Source organism: Phyllopteryx taeniolatus, chromosome 12 (genome assembly GCF_024500385.1).
Source record: "Phyllopteryx taeniolatus isolate TA_2022b chromosome 12, UOR_Ptae_1.2, whole genome shotgun sequence".
In the NCBI taxonomy this organism is placed as follows: Eukaryota; Metazoa; Chordata; class Actinopteri; order Syngnathiformes; family Syngnathidae; genus Phyllopteryx; species Phyllopteryx taeniolatus.
The window spans coordinates 16,370,808-16,395,439 of record NC_084513.1 but is presented as its reverse complement, the minus strand read 5'-3'; the positions used below and the strand labels follow the sequence as shown (position 1 = coordinate 16,395,439).

Below are 24,632 nucleotides of genomic sequence, written 5' to 3'. Positions count from 1 at the left end.
CTTTTATCCATTAATGAAGTTTGACAGATAAGCTGGCGCAATCTCCCGTAATTAATAAAAAAAGACTTTGAAATTCAGGTTGACCTGAACAAATAAAAGGGGGAGGGGGGGATGTTATTCGGTTATTTTTTTGTGTCATAGTTAAGGGTCAGGTTGCTGATTATAGCACAAGTTTCATAAAGTGAGAAAGGCCGAAAAAATGTGTATGTTTGACATTGTTGAGCAGCGGATGAGTAGAGAGGGAGGTATAAAAATTAGTTTCTGCTGCTGTTGGGCATGGTCATTAAAAAAGTAAAGTACACAAGCTGGCTTGAAAAGTACTCCCATAGTTGCTGCAATGTTTAAACTCAAATCGGGTCAGTCTTTGTGAATTAAGAGACAAAACCGTCTTTCCATAATTCAAACCATGAATTCAAATCCTGCCTCTATTTCGGGGTGCGTGGCCTAATTCCCGCTAAGGCGTTACTGTATAACAAACACCGTGTATGTAGTTACAGGCACAAGACTTTGTGGATATTACTCCTTTGCTTCCCAGTCTTGACCTTTTACACTGTGCAGCAATGTACACAATTATAATTAATCTTCATTTTTAATAAAGCAATTCCATATTTCAGTAGACTATCTTTTTGCGACAGCTCATTTTTGCATATCTACAGAACTTGATGTATTCCTTTAAAACATCGATGTGAGAGGAATGTATTTATACTAATGATCCCTGGAACGTCTTGTTACTTACAGTTTGCTTCGTCTCTCTCTCTCTATCTCTCTCTCTTTCTGTCTGTTTGTTACTTTCTTTGTCACGCTCTATCCCTCTGTGTCATGAACGGAACAGAGGATAGGACCCAAAAATGCACGACTCCAAAACAAATGGACAGTTTCCAAAAAGAGAGGTTTAATAGACGGGCATAGGCCGGTACACAGACAGGCAATCCAAGAAAGGCAACAGTATCCAAAAACATGAGGCAAAGAGGCAAGGTCGATAATCGGAACCGGGTCAAGTCTTACTGTGAGTCTATGACGTGGAAACAAGGAATGCTGGAACGCGACGACAAGGTACAACGAACTGGCAACGAGAGGGAATAAGACACGAGTTTAAATACAAGGGGTAATTAGGGTGAACGAGGCACAGTTGGTGAAGATGCTCACAGGAGCAGGTGTGTGTGAAACAGGGGGGAAAACAAAACCCGGAACACACACACACACACACACACACACACACATGACACTCTGTCTACCTCTCTCTTTCTGTCTCACTCTCAGTCTTTCTCTCTCCTTTTCAACTCTTTATTTAACCTGACCGGTTGAGATATATGGCCGCCCCGCACTGAGTTTTGAGGTTTCTTCCCAAGTGGGAGTTTTTTTCCCCCCTTGCCTTCGTTGCCTAGTGCTTGCTCACGTGGGGTTCAGTTGGTCTTTTAATGAGTGAGGTTTTTTTTGTCTGAATCTTCAGACGATGGTGGACACAGTGACTCTGCTTTGGTTAGGCTGCATTTGCTCCATTCCCCTTTCCTTCAGAACATGGTTTACAACAGTTGTTCTTTGTCTTATACGTACCTCCTCTCTCCTCTTCCTTGTCGGCCACCTTTTACTTTTTTCTGTCTCTCTGATTGTCTCTATCGTTAGTGAAACTTCAACAACCAATGCCGACCGAACATCATTTTTTACATCATTAGCCACAAATGTGAGACGTTTTGAGTTGCACTTTTTATTGTGAGACACCTGTGCTTGAATTGAGTTTCACTTTAGGTCCCTGTGCTTCCCATTAAAGCAACAAAAGTGCATCAGAGTGCAAAATGTGTTTTAGTGGGTGAAAATATGTTTGCAAGTTGTATCTAACTTAGTGAAAAGTGCTTAAAATTACAATTAAAGGGTGACCGATTCAATCAGCGGGCCCACTGTTACATAACACTGGGGCTAATTTACATAATAAACCCTCACCACACTGAGTTTCTCCACTTATGACATCAACAGCTAGGCTGGGCGCAGATCCAGAACCACTTTCAAGACCGCCCCCCGGACAACGCTGACCGAAATGCTATCTTGCCGAGGCACTATCATGCAGAAACATCCCTGCTATCGTGTCAATGCTAAAGGGTAAGCAGAGCTGCATTTACTTTTGTTGGATGACATAGCCTTACCTTCTGAACGGTGGCAGACACAGAGGATCCTCAGTTCATGAACATCCCTGTTCATGTATAAATCTGCTCCCAAACAGGATTCCCCCCCCCCCAAAAAAAACAATCATCTTCACGAGTTTGCAAGAGCTTCACCCTCACCCTTTTTTTCACACTGCGTAAACATGGTTCGCTTAATGCGTCACGTATTTCACATCCAGGTATACCATATCTTTAGGGGTTTTGTTGTAGATTAGCCTTTCAGTATGGCTCCCAAGAAAAATGAAATAAATCATGTGGAGTAAACATGATGTGAATTTCATTTGTTTTATCGTTAGGATATTTTGACTAAAACCATGCCAGCACAGAGATGTTATTAAAACAAGTGGGTACTGTTTAAAATTCAAAAATACACCGCAGTACAGTATGCGTCCACTGTTGTTATTCCAAGGGGAGCTATAGCACCCCCTCGCGGCGAAGCTTAAGCGGTGCGAGCCAGGGCTGTGGGAGGGTTCTCTTATTGCAAGAACCAGTGCACATTCTCCGCTCGCACTGCGCAAAGCTCCACGCACAGCCCCACGCAGTAAGTGCACTAATATTTCGCTTTGTTTGAAGACGACGGCTGCGTGGAAGCAAACAAAAGTGCGCGACGGCACCTGTGGTTCACCTTCTGGGCTGCGCACGTTGCAGACGAGTGCTCTGCTGCGTCGTCTTTCTCTACTTCGACTTCCGCACACATTCTCTCACCTTTGTGCGTTTCGACCCACGTCAAAGGCGCCCCGAATCGGCTGGATTGATCAAGAAATCCGAACCCTGTCGAAGGTTAATATTCGTCGAACGGAATCAGGAAGTGATGACGCCATCGAGGAAGGATGATTCCAGCTACTCTTAAATATACGTTGATTCGATATGCATTGTTAATTCCTTCTAAACATTATGTTAACGTGAGAATACAATCGATTTTTATTTGTATTTTTTCATGTAAAACCAGCACGTACTGTTGTATAACCTCATAGGCCACATAAATAGGCACACCTGCACAATCAAATGACATCTAACACAATAACAAAACAATAATGTCTCGGTAAGAATGGCACTGTCAGAGTAGTTCATACCGTGATGATTGGTCTGCTGCATTTGGTCAACAAACAGGGCTGTGTAGACCCTTATGCACTGTATGTACTGTTGATTGCCATATTAATATACCAGTACTGTACAGTGGGCCCCTGCATATTCACGGTTCAGCACCTGTTTGCAGATTTTTCTTTTATGCATTTTTTTTTTTTAACTTAAAAACTTTTTTTGTTTTTGTTGATCTTTTTTGGGAGTGGGTCCAGCCCCGAAAACGTGTATTGTCTGTTTATCCCCGCTTATTCAAATTTTTTGTGGGTTTAAAAAAAATAAATAAATAACAAGACCAAGACCAATAATACACCCATGAAATTATGAGCCTACATCTATGTCATGATAAGGCACGATAGCTGCCTATCAGCTCCAATGTATAACCTTTAAGGTAAGGAAAGGTTGATTTCACAGGTAACGATTGGTTTTAAGCCCAGTGGAAGTCCGTGCACAAAGATGTATTTGCGCAAAATGCCTTTAGTCATACAACCCCAATTCCAATGAAGTTGGGATGTGTTAAACAGAAATAAAACAGAATACAATGATTTGCAAATCATCTTCAACCTATATCGAATTGAATACACGACAAAGACAAGATATTTAATGTTCAAACTGATAAACTTTATTGTTTTTAGCAAATAATCATTGACTTAGAATTTTATGGCTGCAACACAGTGTCATGTTTATCACTATGTTACATCACCTTATCTTTTAACAACATTCAATAAACGTTTGGGAACTAAGGACACTAATTGTTGAAGCTTTGTAGGTGGAATTATTTCCCATTCTTGCTTGATGTACAGCTTCAGCTGTTCAACAGACTGGGGTCTCCGTTGTCGTATTTTACGCTTCATAATGCGCCACACATTTTCAATGGGAGACAGGTCTGGACTGCAGGCAGGCCAGTCTCGTACCCGCACTCTTTTACTGGTTTTTTGGTTTTCTGAAGTTTACCTGAGCCCATGTGGTGATATCCTTTAGACGTTGATGTCAGTTTTTGATGCAGTGCCGCCTGAGGGATCGAAGGTCACGGGCATTCAATGTTGGTTTTCGGCCTTGCCGCTTACATGCAGTGATTTCTCCAGATTCTCTCAACCTTTTGATGATATTATGGACCGTAGATGATGAAATTCCTAAATTCCTTGCAATTGTACGTTGAGGAACATTGTCCTTAAACTGTTAGACTATTTTCTCCCACACTTGTTCACAAAGACGTGACCCTCGCCTCATCTTTGCTTGTGAATGACTGAGCAATTCAGGGAAGCTCCTTTTATACCCAATCATGGCACCCACCTGTTCCCAACTAGCCTGTTCACCTGTGGGATTTTCCAAGCAGGTGTTTGATGGTCCCAGCTTTTTTGGAACGTGTTGCAGCCATAAAATCCCAAGTTAATGATTATTTGCTAAAAACAATTAAGTTCATCAGTTTGAACATTAAATATCTTGTCTTTGTTGTGTATTCAATTAAATATTGAAAATGATTTGCAAATCATTGTATTCTGTTTTTATTTATGTTTAACACAACGTCCCAACTTCATTGGAATTTGGGTTGTAATAGAAATGAATTGCAATTATAATGGCCATCAATTATCTGTGGATTTTTGCTATTCCCTGTCCCACACTAATTGCGGGGGTCCACTCTAATGGCAAAATGCATGCTAGAGACTTACGCAGGTGTACCTAATTATTGTTTTGTTGTTGTTGTTTTTTGCCAGATATAGTATCATGGCATCTCCACTGAGGAGTCTAGTTTACGATGATAACCGCTACCAGAAGGCCTTCCATCTTTTTCTGGAGCGCTCCTCCGAACATCAGTGTATGCAGGACTTTATTCACAATATCCTACCAGACATAGTGGCCAGGTAATCCATCTCACACTCCTTTTATGAATGCTATCACACTTGGCCAAGACCAATAATACGCCCATGAAATTATGATCCTACATCTATGTCATGATAAGGCACGATAGCTGCCTATCAGCTCCAATGTATAACCTTTAAGATAAGGGAAGGTTGATTTCACAGGTAACAATTGTTTTTAACCCCAGTGGAAGTCCGTGCACAAGAGCCGGTGACATATAAATCATGTTCAACCTATATTTAATTGAATACACCACAAAGACAAGATATTTAATGTTCAAACTGATAAACTTTATTGTTTTTAGTAAATAATCATTAACTTGGAATTTTATGGCTGCAACACGTTCCAAAAAAGCAGGGACAGGGTCATGGTTACCAGTGTGTTACATCACCTTTTCTTTTAACAAAATTCAATAAACATTTGGGAACTGAGGACAAAACCTGAATGTACCTCTCAGCTTTAATGGTGCCTTCACAGATATGTAAGTTACCCATGCCATTGGCACTAACACAGCCCCATACCATCACAGATGCTGGCTTTTGAACTTTGCCTCTATAACAGTCCGGATGGTTCTTTTCCTCTTTGGCCCAGAGGACACGCCGTCCACAATTTCCCAAAACAAGTTGAAATGTGGACTCGTCTGACCACTTTTCCACTTTGCATCAGTCCATCTTAGATGAGCTCGGGCCCAGAGAAGCCGGCGGCGTTTCTGGGTGTTGTTGATAAATGGCTTTTGCTTTGCATAGTAGAGTTTCAAGTTGCACAAACGGATGTAGCGCTGAACTCTATTGACTGACATTGGTTTTCTGATGTCGGAACTTCTCGACCTCACACACGGCTTGGGCTCTGGTATCAGTCCTCTCACAAGGGGGTTGGACTCTCTTGCACTCTGGGGTTGCCCACGGCGCTGCTGACCTCGACCCAGAACGTTGTGAGTCGGTGGGGAGAATACTTCGAAGACCTCCTCAACTCCACCGACACGCCTTCCCATGAGGAAGCAGAGTCTGGGTTCTCTGAGGTGGGCTCTCCTGTCTCTGGGGTTTAGGTCACCAAGGTGGTTAAAAAGCTCCTCGGTGGCAAGGCCTCGGGGGTAGATGAGATTCATCCGGAGTTCCTAAAGGGTGTGCTGGAGAGGAGGGTCTGTCAGGAAGTCGAATCTCAGATCCAGGAGGAGCAGTGTTGTTTTCGTCCTGGCCGTGGAACAGTGGACCAGCTCTTCACCCTTGGCAGGGTCCTCAAAGGTGCATGGGAGTTCCCCCAACCAGTCTACATGTGTTTTGTGGACTTGGAGAAGGCGTTCGACGGTGTCCCTTGGGGGGTCCAGTGGGGGGTGCTTCGCGAGTATGGAGTACCGAACCCCCTGATATGGGCTATTCGGTCCCTATACGACCGTTGTCAAGAGTTTGGTCCGCATTCAATGTTGGTTTTCGGCCTTGCCGCTTACATGCAGTGATTTCTCCAGATTCGCTGAACCTTTTGATGATATTATGGACCGTCGATGATGAAATCCGTAAATTCCTTGCAATTGTACATTGAGGAACATTCTCCTTAAACTGTTTGACTATTTTCTCACGCACTTGTTCACAAAGAGGTGAACCTCACCCCATCTTTGCTTGTGAATGACTGAGCAATTCAGGGAAGCTCCTTTTATACCCAATCATGGCACCCACCTGTTCCCATTTAGCCTGCTCACCTGTGGGATGTTCCAGACAGGTGTTTGATGAGCATTCCTCAACTTTCTCAGTCTTTTTTGCCACCTGTCCCAGATTTTTTGGAACGTGTTGCAGGCATAAAATTCTAAGCTAATGATTATTTGCTAAAAACAATAAAGTTTATCAGTTTGAACATTAACTATCTTGTCTTTGTAGTGTATTCAATTAAATATAGGTCGAACATGATTTGCAAATCATTGTATTCTATTTTTATTTATGTTTAACACAACGTCCCAACTTCATTGGAATTGGGGTTGTACATCAATGAGGTGAAAACATTGAAACATGCCTCAAATGTTATTCCCCGCTGAATGTCACAGCAAGATATACGCTACGTGACAGAGATTCTTAATCTCATATGACATTCTATGATAAGATCTCATGTGCCTGGCGGGATACTCGAGTGTCAACGAGTGTCCTACATCTGGCAGGTTGGAGGATGTGATCATTTTCTGCTCTTTCCACAGCATCGGAAATGGGAAGTCTCATCTTATTTCCATTGGAGTTGGAAGTGGTGATGGTAAGAGATCTGGTGACTGTCGAGACATAGTTTCATTATAGTCGGTGCAACTTCACATTTAATGGCACGCTATATAACTGAGTAGCTTCTGCAGCGGTCACATGAGGTGAGGACATATTCTTGTATCAGTAACTACATGGTCATGTCCTCAATTGCCATAGCAATAAAATAATATCTATATCACTCCAAAGAGTTTGAATTTATCTGTGCAATTGTCTGATAAATCTTTAACCTCAGTCAGAGACAATGTGACTGGATCAGGTCATTCTTTTACTACACGGTGCTCAGCAGTATGAGCAAACTTCCAGTTCTCAAGTGCTGCTGCTTTGTATTTATGTCAAAGCCAATCCTTTTCATTTATCTGCACAATTTACTCTCGACCCGCTCAATTGTCGACCATTTTGAAGCCTGATTTCATATACTTAGCGATTGTTTTTTTAATTATTATTATTCATTCAAATTTGTCTACACATTTTTTGGTCAGTTTACTGGGCCTTTACCAGGTTTGACATTTACGTTTGTCTTCTGCTGTTACTGTTTTCGGGAAGAAAAATCACTCTTAACACACCGCCAAACCAAAGGATAATCTTTAGATACATTAGATAATCGGGCCCTTGTTGACTTTGATCCGAAGAGGAAATCCCTAAATTAAGCCCGATTGTCTGTATTTGTCCATCCATCCATTTTCTACCGCTTATCCGAGGTCGGGTTGCAGGGGCAGTAGCTTTAGCAGGGATGCTCAGACTTCCCTCTCCCCAGCCATCTCATCTGGCTCCTCTCGATGCGGAGATATCTCTAAGGGGAGAGCCCGGACACCCTGCGGAGGAAACTCATTTCGGCCACTTGTATCCGGGATCTTGTTCTTTCAGTCACGACCCACAGCTCGTGACCATAGGTGAGGGTAGGAACGTAGATCGACCGGTAAATCGAGAGCTTCGCCTTTCGGCTTAGCTCCTTCTTCACCACAACGGATCGATACAAAGTCCGCATCACTGCAGACGCTGCACCGATCCGCCTGTCGATCTCCCGTTCCATTCTTCCCTCACTCGTGAACAAGACCCCAGGATACTTGAACTCCTCCACTTGGGGCAGGATCTCATCCCCGACCTGGAGAGGGCACCCTTTTCCGACTGAGGACCATGGTCTAAGATTTGGAGGTGCTGATTCTCATCCCAGCCGCTTCACACTCAGCTGCGAACTGCTCCAGTGAAAGTTGGAGGTCACGGCTTGATGAAGCCAACAGAACCACGTCATCTGCAAAAAGCAGAGATGCAATACTGAGGCTACCAAACCGGACCCCCTCTACGCCTCGGCTGCGCCTTGAAATTCTGTCCATAAAAGTTATGAAGAGAATCTGTGATAAAGGGCAGCCATGGCAGACTCCAACCCTCACTGGAAACGAGTCCGACTTACTGCCGGATATGCGGACCAAACTCTGACTTATGGAAAAATAAGTCGCAATTTCTTGGAAATGTACTGAATGTGTGTTTTAAATTGTAACTGTGCTGGTGCCTGTAGGTCGCATTGACCTAGAGATGTTCTCTGAGCTCCATCTGAAGCACCCCGGGGTGACGGTAGACCACGAGGTGGTGGAGCCCAGCAGCCAGCAGCTTCATAGCTACAAAGGTAACTGTCCTTTTCTCTCATCATGTCTCTATTTTACATTACACATGGTCCTTGGATTACGACCCAATTCTGTTCCTACGGCGGCGGAGAAACCCAATTGGTACGCAAGTCGGAGTGTGCTGTAGTTTATTACCAATAGGCTTGCAAAAGTGGTGGAAAATTTCTGTAAATGTCCATGTGGGTGTTGCACTGTTCAAAATTAGCTAATCACATTCACTAATGTAAAGTGGGAGTCAGCACACATCTGCCACCATTTAGAAAGCCTCTGACAAAGTCAAATCATTTGAGTTGTGCTGGTTATAGGGCACATTCATGGTGGAAAAAGTTTTGAAATCTTTTTATTGCTATTGTCCAATTACTTTACTGTTTTCTCACTTTAACATCATGTAATCTGATCATAAAAGTTTATCATTTTCTTTGATCACAGTCTACATGGCCTGATTATGAGCGTTACTAAAAGTGATCAGTTAAAGCATTGTTTTTCCTCAATGTATATTTTGCATTTGCGGGTGCAGTGTTGGTGTCACAGAAGTCCGATTTGGATTACATCACATTTAAGTGGAACAAGATGACTGCCTCTGAGTTTGAGGACCAATGGGAACTAAAGCAGATGACAAAGAAGGCGGACTTCATTCACATGATTCAGGCTAGTGCTGCGGACGGATTCATGTTGCCATTTTTTTGGTTCACACGATGCGATTAGATCCTCTTAATTCGGCCTTCCGTGAAGCCAAATGTGAAGCTTATTGATCTGTGGTGAAATCGACAGATGCTGTACTATGTCAAGGATGTTGAAGCCACCATCAGATTCTTCCGGAGTCTCCTTGACAAGGACGGAAAGCTTGTCATTATTCTGGTGTCTGGTAAGGGCTTGTTCTTCTCTTCTCTCTGTGTACTTATACAGCGTGTTCGAATATGAGGGTGGAAGACAGAGTTAGCTATGCAGGCGCTTTGCAGTAATATAGAATATTATAGAAATTTTCATTTTTAGTTTATGTGCTATATCGCGGTCCATCAGTTGCACACCCACTAGCCCAGTTTTTTAAACCATTTTAAATGGGTTTTTACAGCATAATTACTTACTACAGTGCGCTGACGTGTGTGAAAGGAGAGACACAGATGCACCTTTCAACTGTTTATTGAAAACCAGGAGAAGAAAAACACGCTCACGCAGAAGCTACTGTTGACCCCGACTCTCGCCCAGACATTCGAGCAGACTTGCCGACCGTATTTCGATTTCAGTATTACAGATTCATTAAATGCATGTGAAAATACATTTCAAAAGGCCAATTCCTACCAAATTTCTATCCAAGTTTTGTAAGTTCTGTGACATTCCAATTTCTTGATGATTAATGTGGTGGTTTTGTTAGCTGTAAACTTTAATCATCAGTTAAAAAATAAAATCCGAAAAATGTCACTTTGTTTGTAGTGAATCTACATAGTATTTGAGTTTCACCTTTTGAATTGAACTACCAAAATATCTTTTTTTAAAACAATACTCAAATTTATTGAGATGCCCTTGTACATACTCTCCCTTCCAAAAGCATGAGTGAGCCCAATTCCTTTATTTTTGCAGCAGACTGAAAATAATTGTGTTGAACTAAAAAGATGAATGTTGGACAAAAGATGAGGTTGTCTGGTCTTGAATATGGTCCTTTTTTTTATATAGATGAGAGTGGTTGGGGAAAGTTGTGGCGGACCTTCAGGGGTCAGCTGTGTGCCTGCCAAATAAGTCAGTTAGTGACCACGGCAGACGTCAAAAACTTCCTGGACTCGGAGGGCGTGCAGTACAAGAGCTACGTGCTGCCTTCTCAAATGGATATCACCGAGTGTTTCACAGAAGGTGACGAGAGCGGAGAGCTGCTGCTCGACTTCCTCACTGAGGTGTATCACTTCAGCCGAACGGCCTCGCCGCAACTCAAAGCCGATGTCATGAAGTTACTGCGAGACCCGGCTTGTTCTCTGGAGGCAGACGGGAAAGTTGTCTTCAATAACAACCTTGAGGTGATAGTTGCCGATTCACCCAGATAAACGTTAATGGGAATGCAATACAGATGTGTAAAATGAGCCAAAATAGGGGGGAAGTTCTTGATTTGACTGCTGATCTTACAACAATAATTTTTTTTTTATTATTATTATTCAATTTCAATAGCAATTGTACATAATATTGTTCCCAAAAAGGTTGTAATCAGCAACAGTAGAACACAACCCATTTCAATGTGTTTTTTGTTCTGATTTTGAATGAAATTTCACCCAGGGAAATAGAATTAATCCAATTTGTGGTCAATCTTAAAACATTTACTGACTGTACAGCCATTAATGTTTGGAGTAACATTTAAATATTCTCATCTGTCATACACTTGTGAAACGGCTAAAACAATAATAAATCTTGCATATTTCTTGCTATGGTTATCAACACCGTTATTTATTTATTTATTTTTACTTTTTTGGGGGGGGGGGGCATTTTACCAGTACCCTTATCTCGTTGTGCCACAAAAAAAATAAAATAAATCAGTTTGATCAAGTTTTATTTTGACATGGGTTTAAGAGACTGTGAGATACTCCTGTCTTTGAGTCACAATGATGGTATTGTTATTAGTTTGTTGACATTACGCAGGCACCTTAATTGAACCGGTAAGTTAAACGTGTATGGGCAGGTTTAAGGTGTGCGAGCAGTAATCCGCCATTAGTGGGTCCGCAAAGAGTCACTTGCAGTTTGCTGGTTCTCGCGTGAGTTTGATGTGTCCCGATAACTCAGAAAAAAATTAGTCAGAAAAACAGAAAAAAAAGAGTCAGAAAAACAGGTGGGAAAAAAATAGTCCGAAAAACAGAAAAAAATAGTCAGAAAAACAGGTGGGGAAAAAAATTAGTCAGAAAAACAGAAACAAATAGTCAGAAAAACAAAGCCCTCAAAAAAATTACTCAGAAAAACAGGAGTTTTTTTTTTTTTTTTATCCAAGTGAATGCAATACGCTTCCGTAATGAGTAGTTGGGACGAGAGTGTGAAATAAAAGGGATCTTCCACTGTTTTGACAAATGCTGACTCAAATGTCTGAAATAGTACTTCGTATTTCAAAATCTGACGCTGGGGTTGCCACTTTGATGCCAGAATTTGATTAAAAAGCAACAATTTAGACCTCAGCAAACTTGTCTTGTGTCTTCACATCAGCTTCTTTCCATTTATGAAAGGTTCCAGTTCTGAGAGAATGTATGTTACAGATCAGTGATCGGCCCCCATAATCCTGATCGTATAAAGCCTACTTATGAAATGAACAGGTAAAACATGGATTTTCTTCAATTGATTTGATTGGCTGATTTTCCTCAAATGCAACATAGACTTGGGTTATTATGGGTTTGTTCTGGATTAGTTTAAAGAAGAGTTTATCATAACTTTTCTGCTAAACATCCAAATAAAAAACAAAAATGGGGGTCATTTCTGGGACTCAGACGTACCCAAAATTACACAATAAATTACTAGACTTTACACCGATTTGATCGGGCTGATCGGTATCGACCGATATTTAGCATTTATGGTGATCGGCTTTAATGTCATAATTCGCCGATCCGATCAATGCTCCGCAAAACACATTAACTCCGCGTCGCCGCGTGCACAGTATATTTAAATCTAAAGGCTAGTTTATTTTTAGCCTTGTCGCGTGTCTTTTGACGTAGTACTGTAAATATCTGACGGCCAAAGAAGTTATTTTTTAAAAAACAACTTTGTATTCTTAATTGCTCAAAAAATTATATTTACAATAAATATTGTAAATATAATTTTTTGAGCAATTAAGAACACAAGTATATACAGTAAATGAACAGGTCATTTAAATAGACACATTCCTCCATCTTGTGATCGGATCGGTGATTGGTTATCGTTTTTTTAAACTCGGTGATCGGCCCCCAAAATTCCCCACTCTTCCCATCACTGCCGACATTGTTGAGGCAAGCACTGAATTTCTTGCCAACTTCAAAGGTATGGACAACACTCAGTGAGGTTTTAGATATTGTAAGTTGTCGATTTTTTTTTCTTTCCCCCCTGCATCTGCTCAAGCTTCTTCTACATAGTTAATAAGCTTGTTCAAAACTTTGAAATGAAGTTGCGATGTATGATTTGAATTGGTGGCCGTGTTTACACTGCAACCTTTCACACTTCTATCTGATCACCTAAAACTCAGATTGTACAATTTGTCAATATGACCTTTTCCTCTGTGTAATTGCCTCATAAACCCTGTTGAAATACACATTTTCTTTAATGACCTTTGGATTCTATATTTTCAGCATTGGTCGCAAAGACTGATAACCTTCAGAAGATACAATTTACTTGGCATGTCATGCTAAGTAAGGAGTACAGAATGCAAGTCAACGATGTGAAGAAATATGATTTCATTCACATGATTCAGGTATAATCCAACAACTAAAAATAGATAAGTGGCTATAAAGTCTACACACCCCTGTTCAAATGGCAGGTTTTTGTTATAAAAAAATTAAACCAAGATACATTTTTAAACTTTCCACGATTAATTTGATCTATAAGCTGTACAACACAATTAATAAAAAAATATATAAATATAATCAAGAGGGGGGGCACGGTGGGCGACTGGTTAGAGCGTCTGCCTCACAGTTCTGAGGACCGGGGTTCAATCCCCGGCCCCGGCTGTGTGGAGTTTGCATGTTCTCCCCGTGCCTGCGTGGGTTTTCTCCGGGCACTCCGGTTTCCTCCCACATCCCAAAAACATGCATGGTAGATTGATTGACAACTCTAAATTGCCCGTAGGTGTGAATGTGAGTGCAAATGGTTGTTTGTTTGTATGTGTCCTGCGATTGGCAGGCAACCAGTTCAGGGTGTACACCGCCTCCTGCCCGATGGCAGCTGGGAGAGGCTCCAGCACACCCGCGACCCTAGTGAGGAGAAGCGGCTCAGAAAACGGATGGATGGATTATCAATAGGGGAAGTAAAAATAAACTGAAATGATGTGGTCGCACAAGTGTGCACACCCTCTAATAACTGGGATGTGGCTGCATTCAGAATTGACAAAATCACATTCAAACTTAACGTTAAAAGGGAGTCCGCACACCCCTGCCAAGATTTAAAGTGTCTGATTAAACTCCAAATAAACTTGAGCTGTTAGTAGGCTTTTCCTGACATTATTTGATTTTAAACAATTGCACTATTTGAACGTGTCCGTGATTTTTGAATGGTTAAAATTAGTATTTCAATACAGGCAAATAAATTGGTGACTTGAGGTGTATTAATGCTGACCTTTTTTTGCAAAGTGTTGCAAAATGTTCCTTTCATTAAAGATATGAATGATTATTGATTATTTGGTGTACATGCATCATTAATCAGTGTAACTGGCAACAAAATGTAACAAAAACATTTTACATTCTCCAATGTATTGGATATATCAGATCCTTCCAGTTGGATGGCATTTTGTGCCATTATACAAGCACTACATAAGTGAAATAAATGCAATAGTACTGCATTTAAATTCCACCATCTTGAGGGCACTATGAGTAGGTGAGACTAGAGTGTGAAATAAAAGGGATCTTCCACTTTTTACAAATCCTGACTCAAATGTCTGAAATAGTTTCTTCTTATTTCAAAATCTGACGCTGGGGTTGCCACTTTGATGACAGAATTTGATTAAAAAGCAACAATATAGACCTTAGCAAAGTTGTCATGTGTCTTCACATAAAGCTTCTTTCCGTTTATGGAAGATTCCATTTCTGGGAGCTATGGGAGAATGTATGTTTTCTTTACTGTGTAACACACTGCAGCATTTTGCATGCCTTATGACTTGCAAAGCAGCACGACGCCATCAGTCCTAATGTAGGCTTCAGCTCCTGAAACAGTCTGTAAAACAATATTTCTTTAGAAGACAAAAAATATTGTCATGTGCAACTGCATACATGATGAACATTCCCCCAGTTATTGTCTAAAATATACATCAGTTAAAGGAAGCTCTTCAAAGTACATAATTTTTTATTTTATTTTTAAATTGTACTGTGTGTAGATTTAATATCTGGGCTACTCAATTACTCTTCTTTGTTCATCACATACTGCCTCTACCTAGAGAGAGAGGGAGATAGATAGATAGTTACACTACAATCTATATATTTTATATGTTCTCTTGTTTAAAAGTATATTCACAGTAAATGCGATCCACACTCTCCATTGTTATATCAACTCTGTTACTTAAGCCTGGCAAGTGGATGAAAAGTTGACAAAACTGATGGAAGCCAGCCTCAATTTTTGATGTGCGGCGACAACTTGTTTACTTTTAGCATTACGGTAAAACCCGATTTGTATGTCAAAGTTAAAGTCAGGTTTATCGCCTTCGTTTTACTTTTCCACTTTTATCAATTTTAAAACCAAGAACAGACATCAACTGTAAATTATTCCCGCCAATGCATTATAGCCGTAATTTATAATCTCAAAACGTAATAACCGAATTTGTTAGATTTTATTTTGGAAAGCATCTTGAACTTTACCGTATTGCTCAGTTTAGGCCAATAGTGATAGAAGGTTTGGAGAGGGGTGGTCTTGTTCTAAGTTGACTGATCAACTCGAGTGACTGACAAAACCTGTGTACGACACACCAGAGATCCGAGGTAAACGAGTGTTTTAAAAAGTAACATGTGTAGCCATGTTGTTATCTTCGTGTATTCTCCAGAAACATGGCGGCAGAGACCAAGCGCACCGTGTACCAGGGCAGCGAGCTCCAAAGTTTTCGCTTCTATCTTCAACACACGGGCGAGCACGCAGCCGTCCTCCACATTCTCCAGAAGCACTTGCCAATGGAGTTCCAAAAGTACTAAAACAGCTTTTTATCATTAATGAAATGAACTGGTAAAACGTAGATTTTCTTCAATTGATTTGATTGACTGATTTTCCTCTCATGCAACACAGGCTGTTGTGGACTAGTTTAAAGAAGAGTTTATCATAACTTGTCTGCTAAACATCCCAAAAAATAAATAAATGAATGAATGGGGGTCATTTCTGGGACTCAAACGTACCCAAAATACACAGTAAAATACCATAAGTGTCATGTCCATGAACCAATGTTAAATTACCTGGGTTCACAGATTGGGTTAAATTTGTGAAGCAAAGTTCCACTGTGCGTTTGATTGCTCAATAGTCAGAATAATGTAATTCTTAGTGTAACTTGATACTGTGTATGTTCATTTAATAATGATCTTTTGTATGTGTGTTGGTGCAGAATTGCAGCAGATAAAAGCAGTCTGGGTGTTCTCGGTGTGGGAAGTGGTGGAGGTACGTGACGCTTTTGCCTGACTGTCAATGTGATGGTTATTATTATTTGTATTATTATTATGCCCTGCAATTGGGTGATGACCAGTTTAGCATGTACCCTGCTTCTGGACCAACACTACCTAAGATTGGCTCCATTGAGCCTATACAACTCTAACACCATTTCACATAACTAGAGTTGTTGCACTATTGTTTTTTAAAATACATTCAAAGTACTAAAACCCAAGGATTCAAAGTGAATCAGACTCGGCGCTAAGCAAATGTAACCACATTTTTTTTTGTTTTTTTTAGTACGCTCTGTGCGATCTCGCATTGAAGACCTTATTCTTTTTTTGACTTGGTGCAGGCGAGCTCGATGTCGAGATGCTGTCGCTCCTGCTGTCCACTTTCCCCACTCTTCCCATCACTGCCGACATTGTTGAGGGAAGCACTGAATTAGTTGCCAACTTCAAAGGTATGGACAACACTCGGTGAGGTTTTTGATATTGTAAGTTGTAGATTTTATTTTAGTTTTCTTCCCCCCCTGCATCTGCTCAAGCTTCTTCCAAGTAGTTAATAAGCTTGTTCAAAACGTTGAAATGAAGTTGCGATGTATGATTTGAATTGGTGGCCGTGTTTACACTGCAACCTTTCACACTTCTATCTGATCACAAAAGACTCAGATTGTACAATTTCTCAGTATGACCTTTGCCTATGTGTAATTGCTTCATACGCACTGTTGAAATACAAATTTTTTTTAATGACCTTTGGATTCTATATTTGCAGCATTGGTAGCAAAGACTGATAACCTTCAGAAGATACCATTTACTTGGCATGTCATGCTAAGTAAGGAGTACAGAATGCAAGTCAAAGATGTGAAGAAATATGACTTCATTCACATGATTCAGGTATAATCCAACAACTGAAAATAGATCTTCCTGTTTGCAATATTTGGCTAGGTTTTCTTCTAACAATCTTGCCATTTATTTAATTATTCAAATCAAAGATGACAGAATGCCCCACAGAATTACAATTTTAACTGATTGTTTGTGAAGTGAACTTTCCATCCAATTCTCTGCTTTACAGATGATTTACTTCGTTGACGACCCGACAGAAACCATCAAATTCTACCACAGCCTTCTGAATAAGAATGGCATGCTTATGATCATTGTAGAAAAAGGTGAGCAAACCAAAATGTCAATCATCACATCTTGTAGTTTTCATTTCAATTTACACTGTAGATTCAGTGTCATTACTTCCGATATCTCTTCCAAGACAAAGCGCTTCAACACAAGAACAAAAATGCACAGGCTTCATAAAAACACACGAGAGAACATTTTACCTCGCCAGCAGGTAAATCAACATAGACGACAACAAATTTCTTATTTGCGCGGCCGCTTGTTGCTGAGCATAATTCGTGGTGCACAGTCATTTGTGCTCAAAAGCCCAGAGATGAAATTGCCATATGTACAACGTTATGTACACTCGCACGATTTAATGTGATCCAGAAAAAGAGTTGTTTTAAAAGTTTAATACTTAGAAACTCCTGTGATGCAGTTTAGCTATCCACAACTGCAACCTTAAATGACAATAAGAAGTGCTGTGCGAAATCAGCATCATATTCTTACAATTTTTAATAGGAGTCTTGGTTACATCAGATGATGTTTCAAATGTCAAGTGAGGGTGATTGATTTTAGGTTGGAGGAACAATGTCTTCTTTACTCTTAATTGAAAAAAATAAAATCACTCCTTACTGACATATGAGCTTCTCCTTATACTGTAATGTTGACTTTCAATTCAAATGAATACATGTCGATACAGCCACCGAGGGTTGGGACATTCTCTGGAGGACTTTCTCAAAGGAGTTTTGCTCTGAGGCCCTCCCCGTGTATCGTTCATCCAAAGAGGTCATCGCCTCCGTGAAGACTCTGGGTCTGAAATACGAGGAGCATTCCATCCCCAACACCTTTGACATCACCGAGTGCTTCGATCCAAACAGCGAGACTGGACAGCGTCTGCTTCGTTTCATGACAGGCACCGATTTCACGTCGTTCACGCCACAAATAAGAGCTGATATACTGAACCTTCTCAGGAGCAAGTGTAGCACTGAAAAGGAGGGCAAGATACATTTCAACAGTAGTTTGAGCTGTGTATTTGTTCATGCTTGAGCCCGTCTCCGGGAGAGATAAGCATCATTTATCAACTCACTTGATGATTAAACTGACCTGTTGTTCAGAACCCCAATTATAATCAATTTAAATTGTTCAATTCAATCTGTTGAGCTAAACGCAACCATATTTTACACAAAATTAGTACTACCAGAAAAGTTGTAATTTTTGTGTGTGTAATCGAATTGCTCTGTGTCACAAAGCCAGTTATTTTGGTGTAAAATCAGCCAATGTTCTTCAGGACAATTGTGGCTTAGGTGCTCATATAAAGTGGGAACTTTTGCAGTGTGACTCAACCTAAAATATTCATTATCAGAAGTAACTTGTACAATTATACAGTGGCTGTAAAGTCTACGCACCCCTGTTCAAATGCCAGGTTTTTGTGATGTAAAAAAATGAAACCAAGATACATTTTTAAACTTTCCATGATTAATTTGATCTAAAAGCTATACAACACAATTAATAAAGAAGATATATATATTATCAAGAGGGGAAGTATAAATAAACTGATGTGGTAGCACAAGTGTGCACACCCTCTAATAACTGGGATGTGGCTGTATTCAGAATTGACAAAATCACATTCAAACTTAACGTTAAATGGGAGTCCGCACACCCCTGCCACTATTTAAAGTGTCTGATTAAACTCCAATTATACTTGAGCTGTTAGTAGGATTTTCCTGACATTTTAGCCTGAAGGTTTTGTGCCAACACTGACTGCAGCTGTTCATAATTTCCTCCTCCTGGTCTAATCCCATGGTTCCAGTTGAAGAAAAATAGCCCCAAATTATCATGCCGGCACCAACCTTTTGCACTGTAGGTATTGTGGTTTTTTTTTGTGATGGGCAGTGTTGTGTTTGCACCGAACATACCTTTTGGGGTTATGGCCCAAACAGTCATCCTTGGTTTCACATGGCCATTTTCCCACGTGTGTGTGAAAGCTTTTGTTATGGTCCAAATAGGAGTCAGTGTTAGCACAAAATTTTCAGGTTTCTGCTCGAAAGCAAAAAGGAAAAAAAGTCAGAAAAATCCGACTGGAACAGTGTATTTTTACAGGTATTTCGGGTAAATCAGAGGCTGTTTGAATGGTGGCAGGTGTGTGCTGACTCCCATTTACCATGAGTTTGAATGTGTTATTTCGGAACACAGCCACATCCCAGTTACAAGAGGTATGCACACTTGTGCAACAACAATTGTACTTCAGTTGTTTATTTTATTCTTACCCTCATTTTTTTTAAAGTCAATTGAGTTGTACGTGTTATAGGTCACATTAATGGTGAAACTTTTTTTCGAAATGATTTATCTTGGTCTCATTTGGGTACATCACAAACCTGTTATTTGAAGGTGTGTGTAGACCTTTTATATCCACTGTTTTGGAGTCTCTTTAACCTGAGCAACTGTTGCACGTTAAACCCAGCAGATGACAGTGCATGTGCAAGAATGCTGCAAACTACATCTGCGTGCAGAATAAGCTTTCTAACAGAAGGCACAATGACTTAACATTCAGGCACCGGATACAGCTAATAGGGGGGGAACACTATTTGATTTTAAACAATTCCACTATTTGAACGCGTCAGTGATTTTTGAATGGTTAAAATTTGTATTTCAATCCAAGCAAATAAATATGTGACTTGAGCTGTATCAATGCAGACCTTTTTTTGCAAAGTGTTGCAAAATGTTCATTTCATTAAAGATGGTCATGATGATTGATTATTTGGTGTATATGCATCATTCATCAGTGTAACTGGCAACAAAATGTAACAAAAAAAAAATACATTCTCCAATGTATTGGATATATCAGATCCTTCCAGTTGGATGGCATTTTGTGCCATTATACAAGCACTACATAAGTGAAATAAATGCAATAGTACTGCATTTAAATTACTTTGAGGTATTGGCACCATCTTGAGGGCACTATGAGTAGGTGGGACTAGAGTGTGAAATAAAAGGGATCTTCCACTTTTTACAAATGCTGACTCAAATGTCTGAAATAGTACTTCGTATTTCAAAATCTGACGCTGGGGTTGCCACTTTGATGACAGAATTTGATTAAAAAGCAACAATATAGACCTTAGCAAAGTTGTCATGTGTCTTCACATAAAGCTTCTTTCCGTTTATGGAAGATTCCATTTCTGGGAGCTATGGGAGAATGTATGTTTTCTTTACTGTGGAACACACTGCAGCATTTTGCATGCCTTATGACTTGCAAAGCAGCACGACGCCATCAGTCCTAATGTAGGCTTCAGCTCCTGAAACAGTCTTTAAAACAACATTTCTTTAGAAGACAAAAAATATTGTCATGTGCAACTGCATACATGATGATCATTCCCCCAGTTATTGTTTAAAATATACATCAGTTAAAGAAAGCTCTTCAAAGTACATTAAATCATTTTTTTAAATATATACATATTTCCAACATGCTGGCAATTTATTGACTTGAGTTCGTTGTCACATTTCTGTGGGGCCAATTATACCTTACCCGTGCACTCACTGTAGTTGTCTCGCCACGCTGCACTATTTGCATATCTGTTGTTGACCAATACTGGCCACTCATGCCAGAGTAGCATCTGCTCCATTTGCACACTGATTGAGGAGTATCTGCAACATTTGCACAACCAACATTGTCCCAGATTATCGCAGTACTCGTCGGTTTAAACCGCATACACTCCTTGAAGTCTCGGCGCCCTTTGCACAATGGCCATTGAACCGGACTATTGCAATATCAGTCAATGGAATTGCTCTCAGTGCTAGAGGACTCTGCATCTTTTTGCACAATTGTCAAAAAAATCAATAAAAGTGTACCGGCATTACCGATAACTAGCAACCCTTTACTGCTCAGTGACTGTTTTTTTTGTCAATGTCTTTATGTCTCAAAGTGTTTCTCTGTCAATTGACTGTCTGCTGTCGTATTCGAGCGGCTCCAACTACCGGAGACAAATTCCCTGTGTGTTTTTTGGACATACTTGGCAAATAAAGATGATTCTGATCTGATTATATATTGTGCTGTGTGTAGGTTTAATACCTAGGCTTCTCAATTACAATTATTTGTTCATCACATACTGCCTCTACCTTTCAGCAAAATTTCTCAATTATAAATTAAAATGCATGTTAAGTGTATATATATATATATATATATATATATATATATATATATATGTATATGTATGTATATATATATGTGTATATATATATATATATATATGTTGCATGTTCTCCCCTGTGCCTGCGTGGGTTTTCTCCGGGCACTCCGGTTTCCTCCCACATCCCAAAAACATGCATAAAATTGGAGACTCTAAATTGCCCGTAGGTGCGAATGGTTGTCTGTTTGTGTGTGCCCTGTGATTGGCTGGCAACCAGTTTTCAGCATTGGTAGCAAAGACTGATAACCTTCAGAAGATACCATTTACTTGGCATGTCATGCTAAGTAAGGAGTACAGAATGCAAGTCAAAGATGTGAAGAAATATGACTTCATTCACATGATTCAGGTATAATCCAACAACTGAAAATAGATCTTCCTGTTTGCAATATTTGGCTAGGTTTTCTTCTAACAATCTTGCCATTTATTTAATTATTCAAATCAAAGATGACAGAATGTCTCACAGAATTACAATTTTAACTGATTGTTTGTGAAGTGAACTTTCCATCCAATTCTCTGCTTTACAGATGATTTACTTCGTTGACGACCCGACAGAAACCATCAAATTCTACCACAGCCTTCTGAATAAGAATGGCATGCTTATGATCATTGTAGAAAAAGGTGAGCAAACCAAAATGTCAATCATCACATCTTGTAGTTTTCATTTCAATTTACACTGTAGATTCAGTGTCATTACTTCCGATATCTCTTCCAAGACAAAGCGCTTCAACACAAGAACAAAAACGCACAGGCTTCATAAAAACACACGAGAGAACATTTTACCTCACCAGCAGGTAAATCAACATAGACGACAACAAATTGCTTATTTCCGCGGCCGCTTGTTGCTGAGCATAATTCGTGGTGCACAGTCATTTGTGCCCAAAAGCCCACAGATGAAATTGCCATATGTACAACGTTATGTACACTCGCACAATTTAATGAGATCCAGAAAAAGAGTTGTTTTAAAAGTTTAATACTTAGACAGTCCTGTGATGCAGTTTAGCTCTACACAACTGCAAACTTAAATGACAATAAGAAGTACTGTGCGAAATCAGTACCATATTCTTACAATTTTTAATAAGAGTCTTGGATACATCAGATGATGTTTTAAATGTCAAGTGAGGGTGATTGATTTTTAGGTTGGAGGAACAATGTCCTCTTTACTCTTAATTGAAACAATTTAAATCACTCCTTACTGACATATGAGGTTCTCCTTATACTGTAATTTTGAGTTTCAATTCAAATGAATACATGTCGATACAGCCACCGAGGGTTGGGACATTCTCTGGAGGACTTTCTCAAAGGAGCTGTGCTCTGAGGCCCTCCCCGTGTATCGTTCATCCAAAGAGGTCGTCGCCTCTGTGAAGACTCTGGGTCTGAAATACGAGGAGCATTCCATCCCCAACACCTTTGACATCACCGAGTGCTTTGAACCAAACAGCGAGACCGGACAGCGTGTGCTTCGTTTCATGATCGACACCGATTTCACGTTGTTCACGCCACAAATAAGAGCTGACATACTAAACCTTCTCAGGAGCAAGTGTAGCACTGAAAAGGAGGGCAAGATACATTTCAACAGTTGTTTGAGCTGTGTATTTGTTCATGCTTGAGCCCGTCTCCGGGAGAGATAAGCATCATTAATCAACTCACTTGATGAGTAAACTGACCTGTTGTTCAGAAACCCAATTATAATCAATTTAAATTGTTCAATTCAATCTGTTGAGCTAAACTCAACCATATTTTGCACAAAATTAGTACTACCAGAAAATTTGTACTACCAGAAAATCTTTGTGTGTGTAATCGAATTGCTCTGTGTCACAAAGCCAGTTATTTTGGTGTAAAATCAACCAATGTTTTTCAGGACAATTGTGGTTTAGGTGCTCATATATAGTGGGAACTTTTGCAGTGTGACTCAACCTAGAATACTCATTATCAAAAGTAACTTGTACAATTATACAGTGGCTATAAAGTCTACACACCCCTGTTCAAATACCAGGTTTTTGTGATATAAAGATAAAGAAACCAAGATAAATTTTTAATCTTTCCACGATTAATTTGATCGATAAGCTGTACAACACAATTAATATATATCCATCCATCCATCCAGTTTCAACACCGCTTATCCTGGTTAGGGTCGCTGGAGCCTATCCCAGCTGACTTCGGGCGAAAGGCGGACTATACCCTGAACTGGTCGCCAGTCAGTCGCAGGGCACATATAGACACGGACAACCATTCGCACTCACATTCACACCGTCACTGAGTGGGAACTGAATCCACGCTGCCTGCACCAAAGTCAGGCGAGTGTACCACTACACCATCAGTGACTTAATTAATATATATATATATATATATATATATATTGTCAAGAGGGGAAGTAAAAACAAACTGAAATGATGTGGTAGCACAAGTGTGCACACCCTCCAATAACTGGGATTTGGCTGCATTCAGAATTGACAAAATCACATTCAAACTTAACGTTAAATGGGAGTCCGCACACCCCTGCCACTATTTAAAGTGTCTGATTAAACTCCAAATGAACTTGAGCTGTTAGTAGGCTTTTCCTGACATTTTAGCCTGAAGGTTTTGTGCCAACACTGACTGCTGCTGTTCATAATTTCCTCCTCCTGGTCTCAGGCCGTGGTTCCAGCTGAAGAAAAACAGCCCCAAATTATCATGCCGGCACCAACCTGCTGCACTGTAGGTATTGTGTTCTTTTTGTGATGGGCAGTGTTGTGTTTGCGGCGAACATACCTTTTGGGGTTATGGCCCAAACAGTAATCTTTGGTTTCCATTTTCCCACGTGTGTGTGAAACCTTTTGTTATGATCCAAATAGGAGTCAGTGTTAGCACAAAACCTTCAGGTTTCTGCTCGAAAGCAAAAAGAAAAAAAAAGTCAGAAAAATCCTACTGGAACAGTGGATATTTACAGGTATTTGGGGTAAATCAGAGGCTGTTTGAATGGTGGTAGGTGTGTGCTGACTCCCATTTAACATGAGTTTGAATGTGATGGGTTATTTCGGAACACAGCCACACCCCAGTTAAAGAGGTGTGCACACATGTGCAACAACATTTGTACTTCAGTTGTTTATTTTTTCTTACCCTCATTTTTTATTTTTTAAAGTCAATT

General features: G+C 40.1%; 3 protein-coding genes across 5 annotated transcripts; all 3 read left to right on the top strand.

The window, feature by feature from the left end:
* Positions 1 to 3,039: 3,039 nt before the first annotated feature.
* On the top strand, positions 3,040 to 11,370 carry hnmt (histamine N-methyltransferase). Its single transcript, XM_061792295.1, has 7 exons — positions 3,040 to 3,058; positions 4,952 to 5,098; positions 7,276 to 7,328; positions 8,847 to 8,954; positions 9,470 to 9,600; positions 9,724 to 9,817; positions 10,624 to 11,370. The coding sequence occupies exons 1-7, from the start codon at positions 3,051 to 3,053 to the stop codon at positions 10,983 to 10,985; spliced, it is 903 nt and encodes a 300-aa protein (XP_061648279.1). The 5' UTR covers positions 3,040 to 3,050; the 3' UTR covers positions 10,986 to 11,370.
* LOC133486718 (histamine N-methyltransferase-like) lies at positions 10,820 to 20,079 on the top strand. Of its 3 annotated transcripts, none has more exons than XM_061792299.1 (7): positions 10,820 to 10,958; positions 15,629 to 15,766; positions 16,175 to 16,227; positions 16,571 to 16,678; positions 16,990 to 17,111; positions 17,290 to 17,383; positions 18,025 to 20,079. In XM_061792299.1, the coding sequence occupies exons 2-7, from the start codon at positions 15,633 to 15,635 to the stop codon at positions 18,369 to 18,371; spliced, it is 858 nt and encodes a 285-aa protein (XP_061648283.1). In that variant the 5' UTR covers positions 10,820 to 10,958; positions 15,629 to 15,632; the 3' UTR covers positions 18,372 to 20,079. The 3 variants fall into 3 exon arrangements, with proteins under 3 accessions (XP_061648283.1, XP_061648282.1, XP_061648281.1); XM_061792298.1 differs by lacking the exon at positions 10,820 to 10,958 and adding an exon at positions 13,227 to 13,354; XM_061792297.1 differs by lacking the exon at positions 10,820 to 10,958 and adding an exon at positions 13,365 to 15,566.
* LOC133487256 (histamine N-methyltransferase-like) lies at positions 19,663 to 23,402 on the top strand. Its single transcript, XM_061793582.1, has 4 exons — positions 19,663 to 19,686; positions 21,726 to 21,854; positions 22,033 to 22,126; positions 22,769 to 23,402. The coding sequence occupies exons 1-4, from the start codon at positions 19,663 to 19,665 to the stop codon at positions 23,113 to 23,115; spliced, it is 594 nt and encodes a 197-aa protein (XP_061649566.1). The 3' UTR covers positions 23,116 to 23,402.
* The last annotated feature ends 1,230 nt before the right edge of the window (positions 23,403 to 24,632 follow it).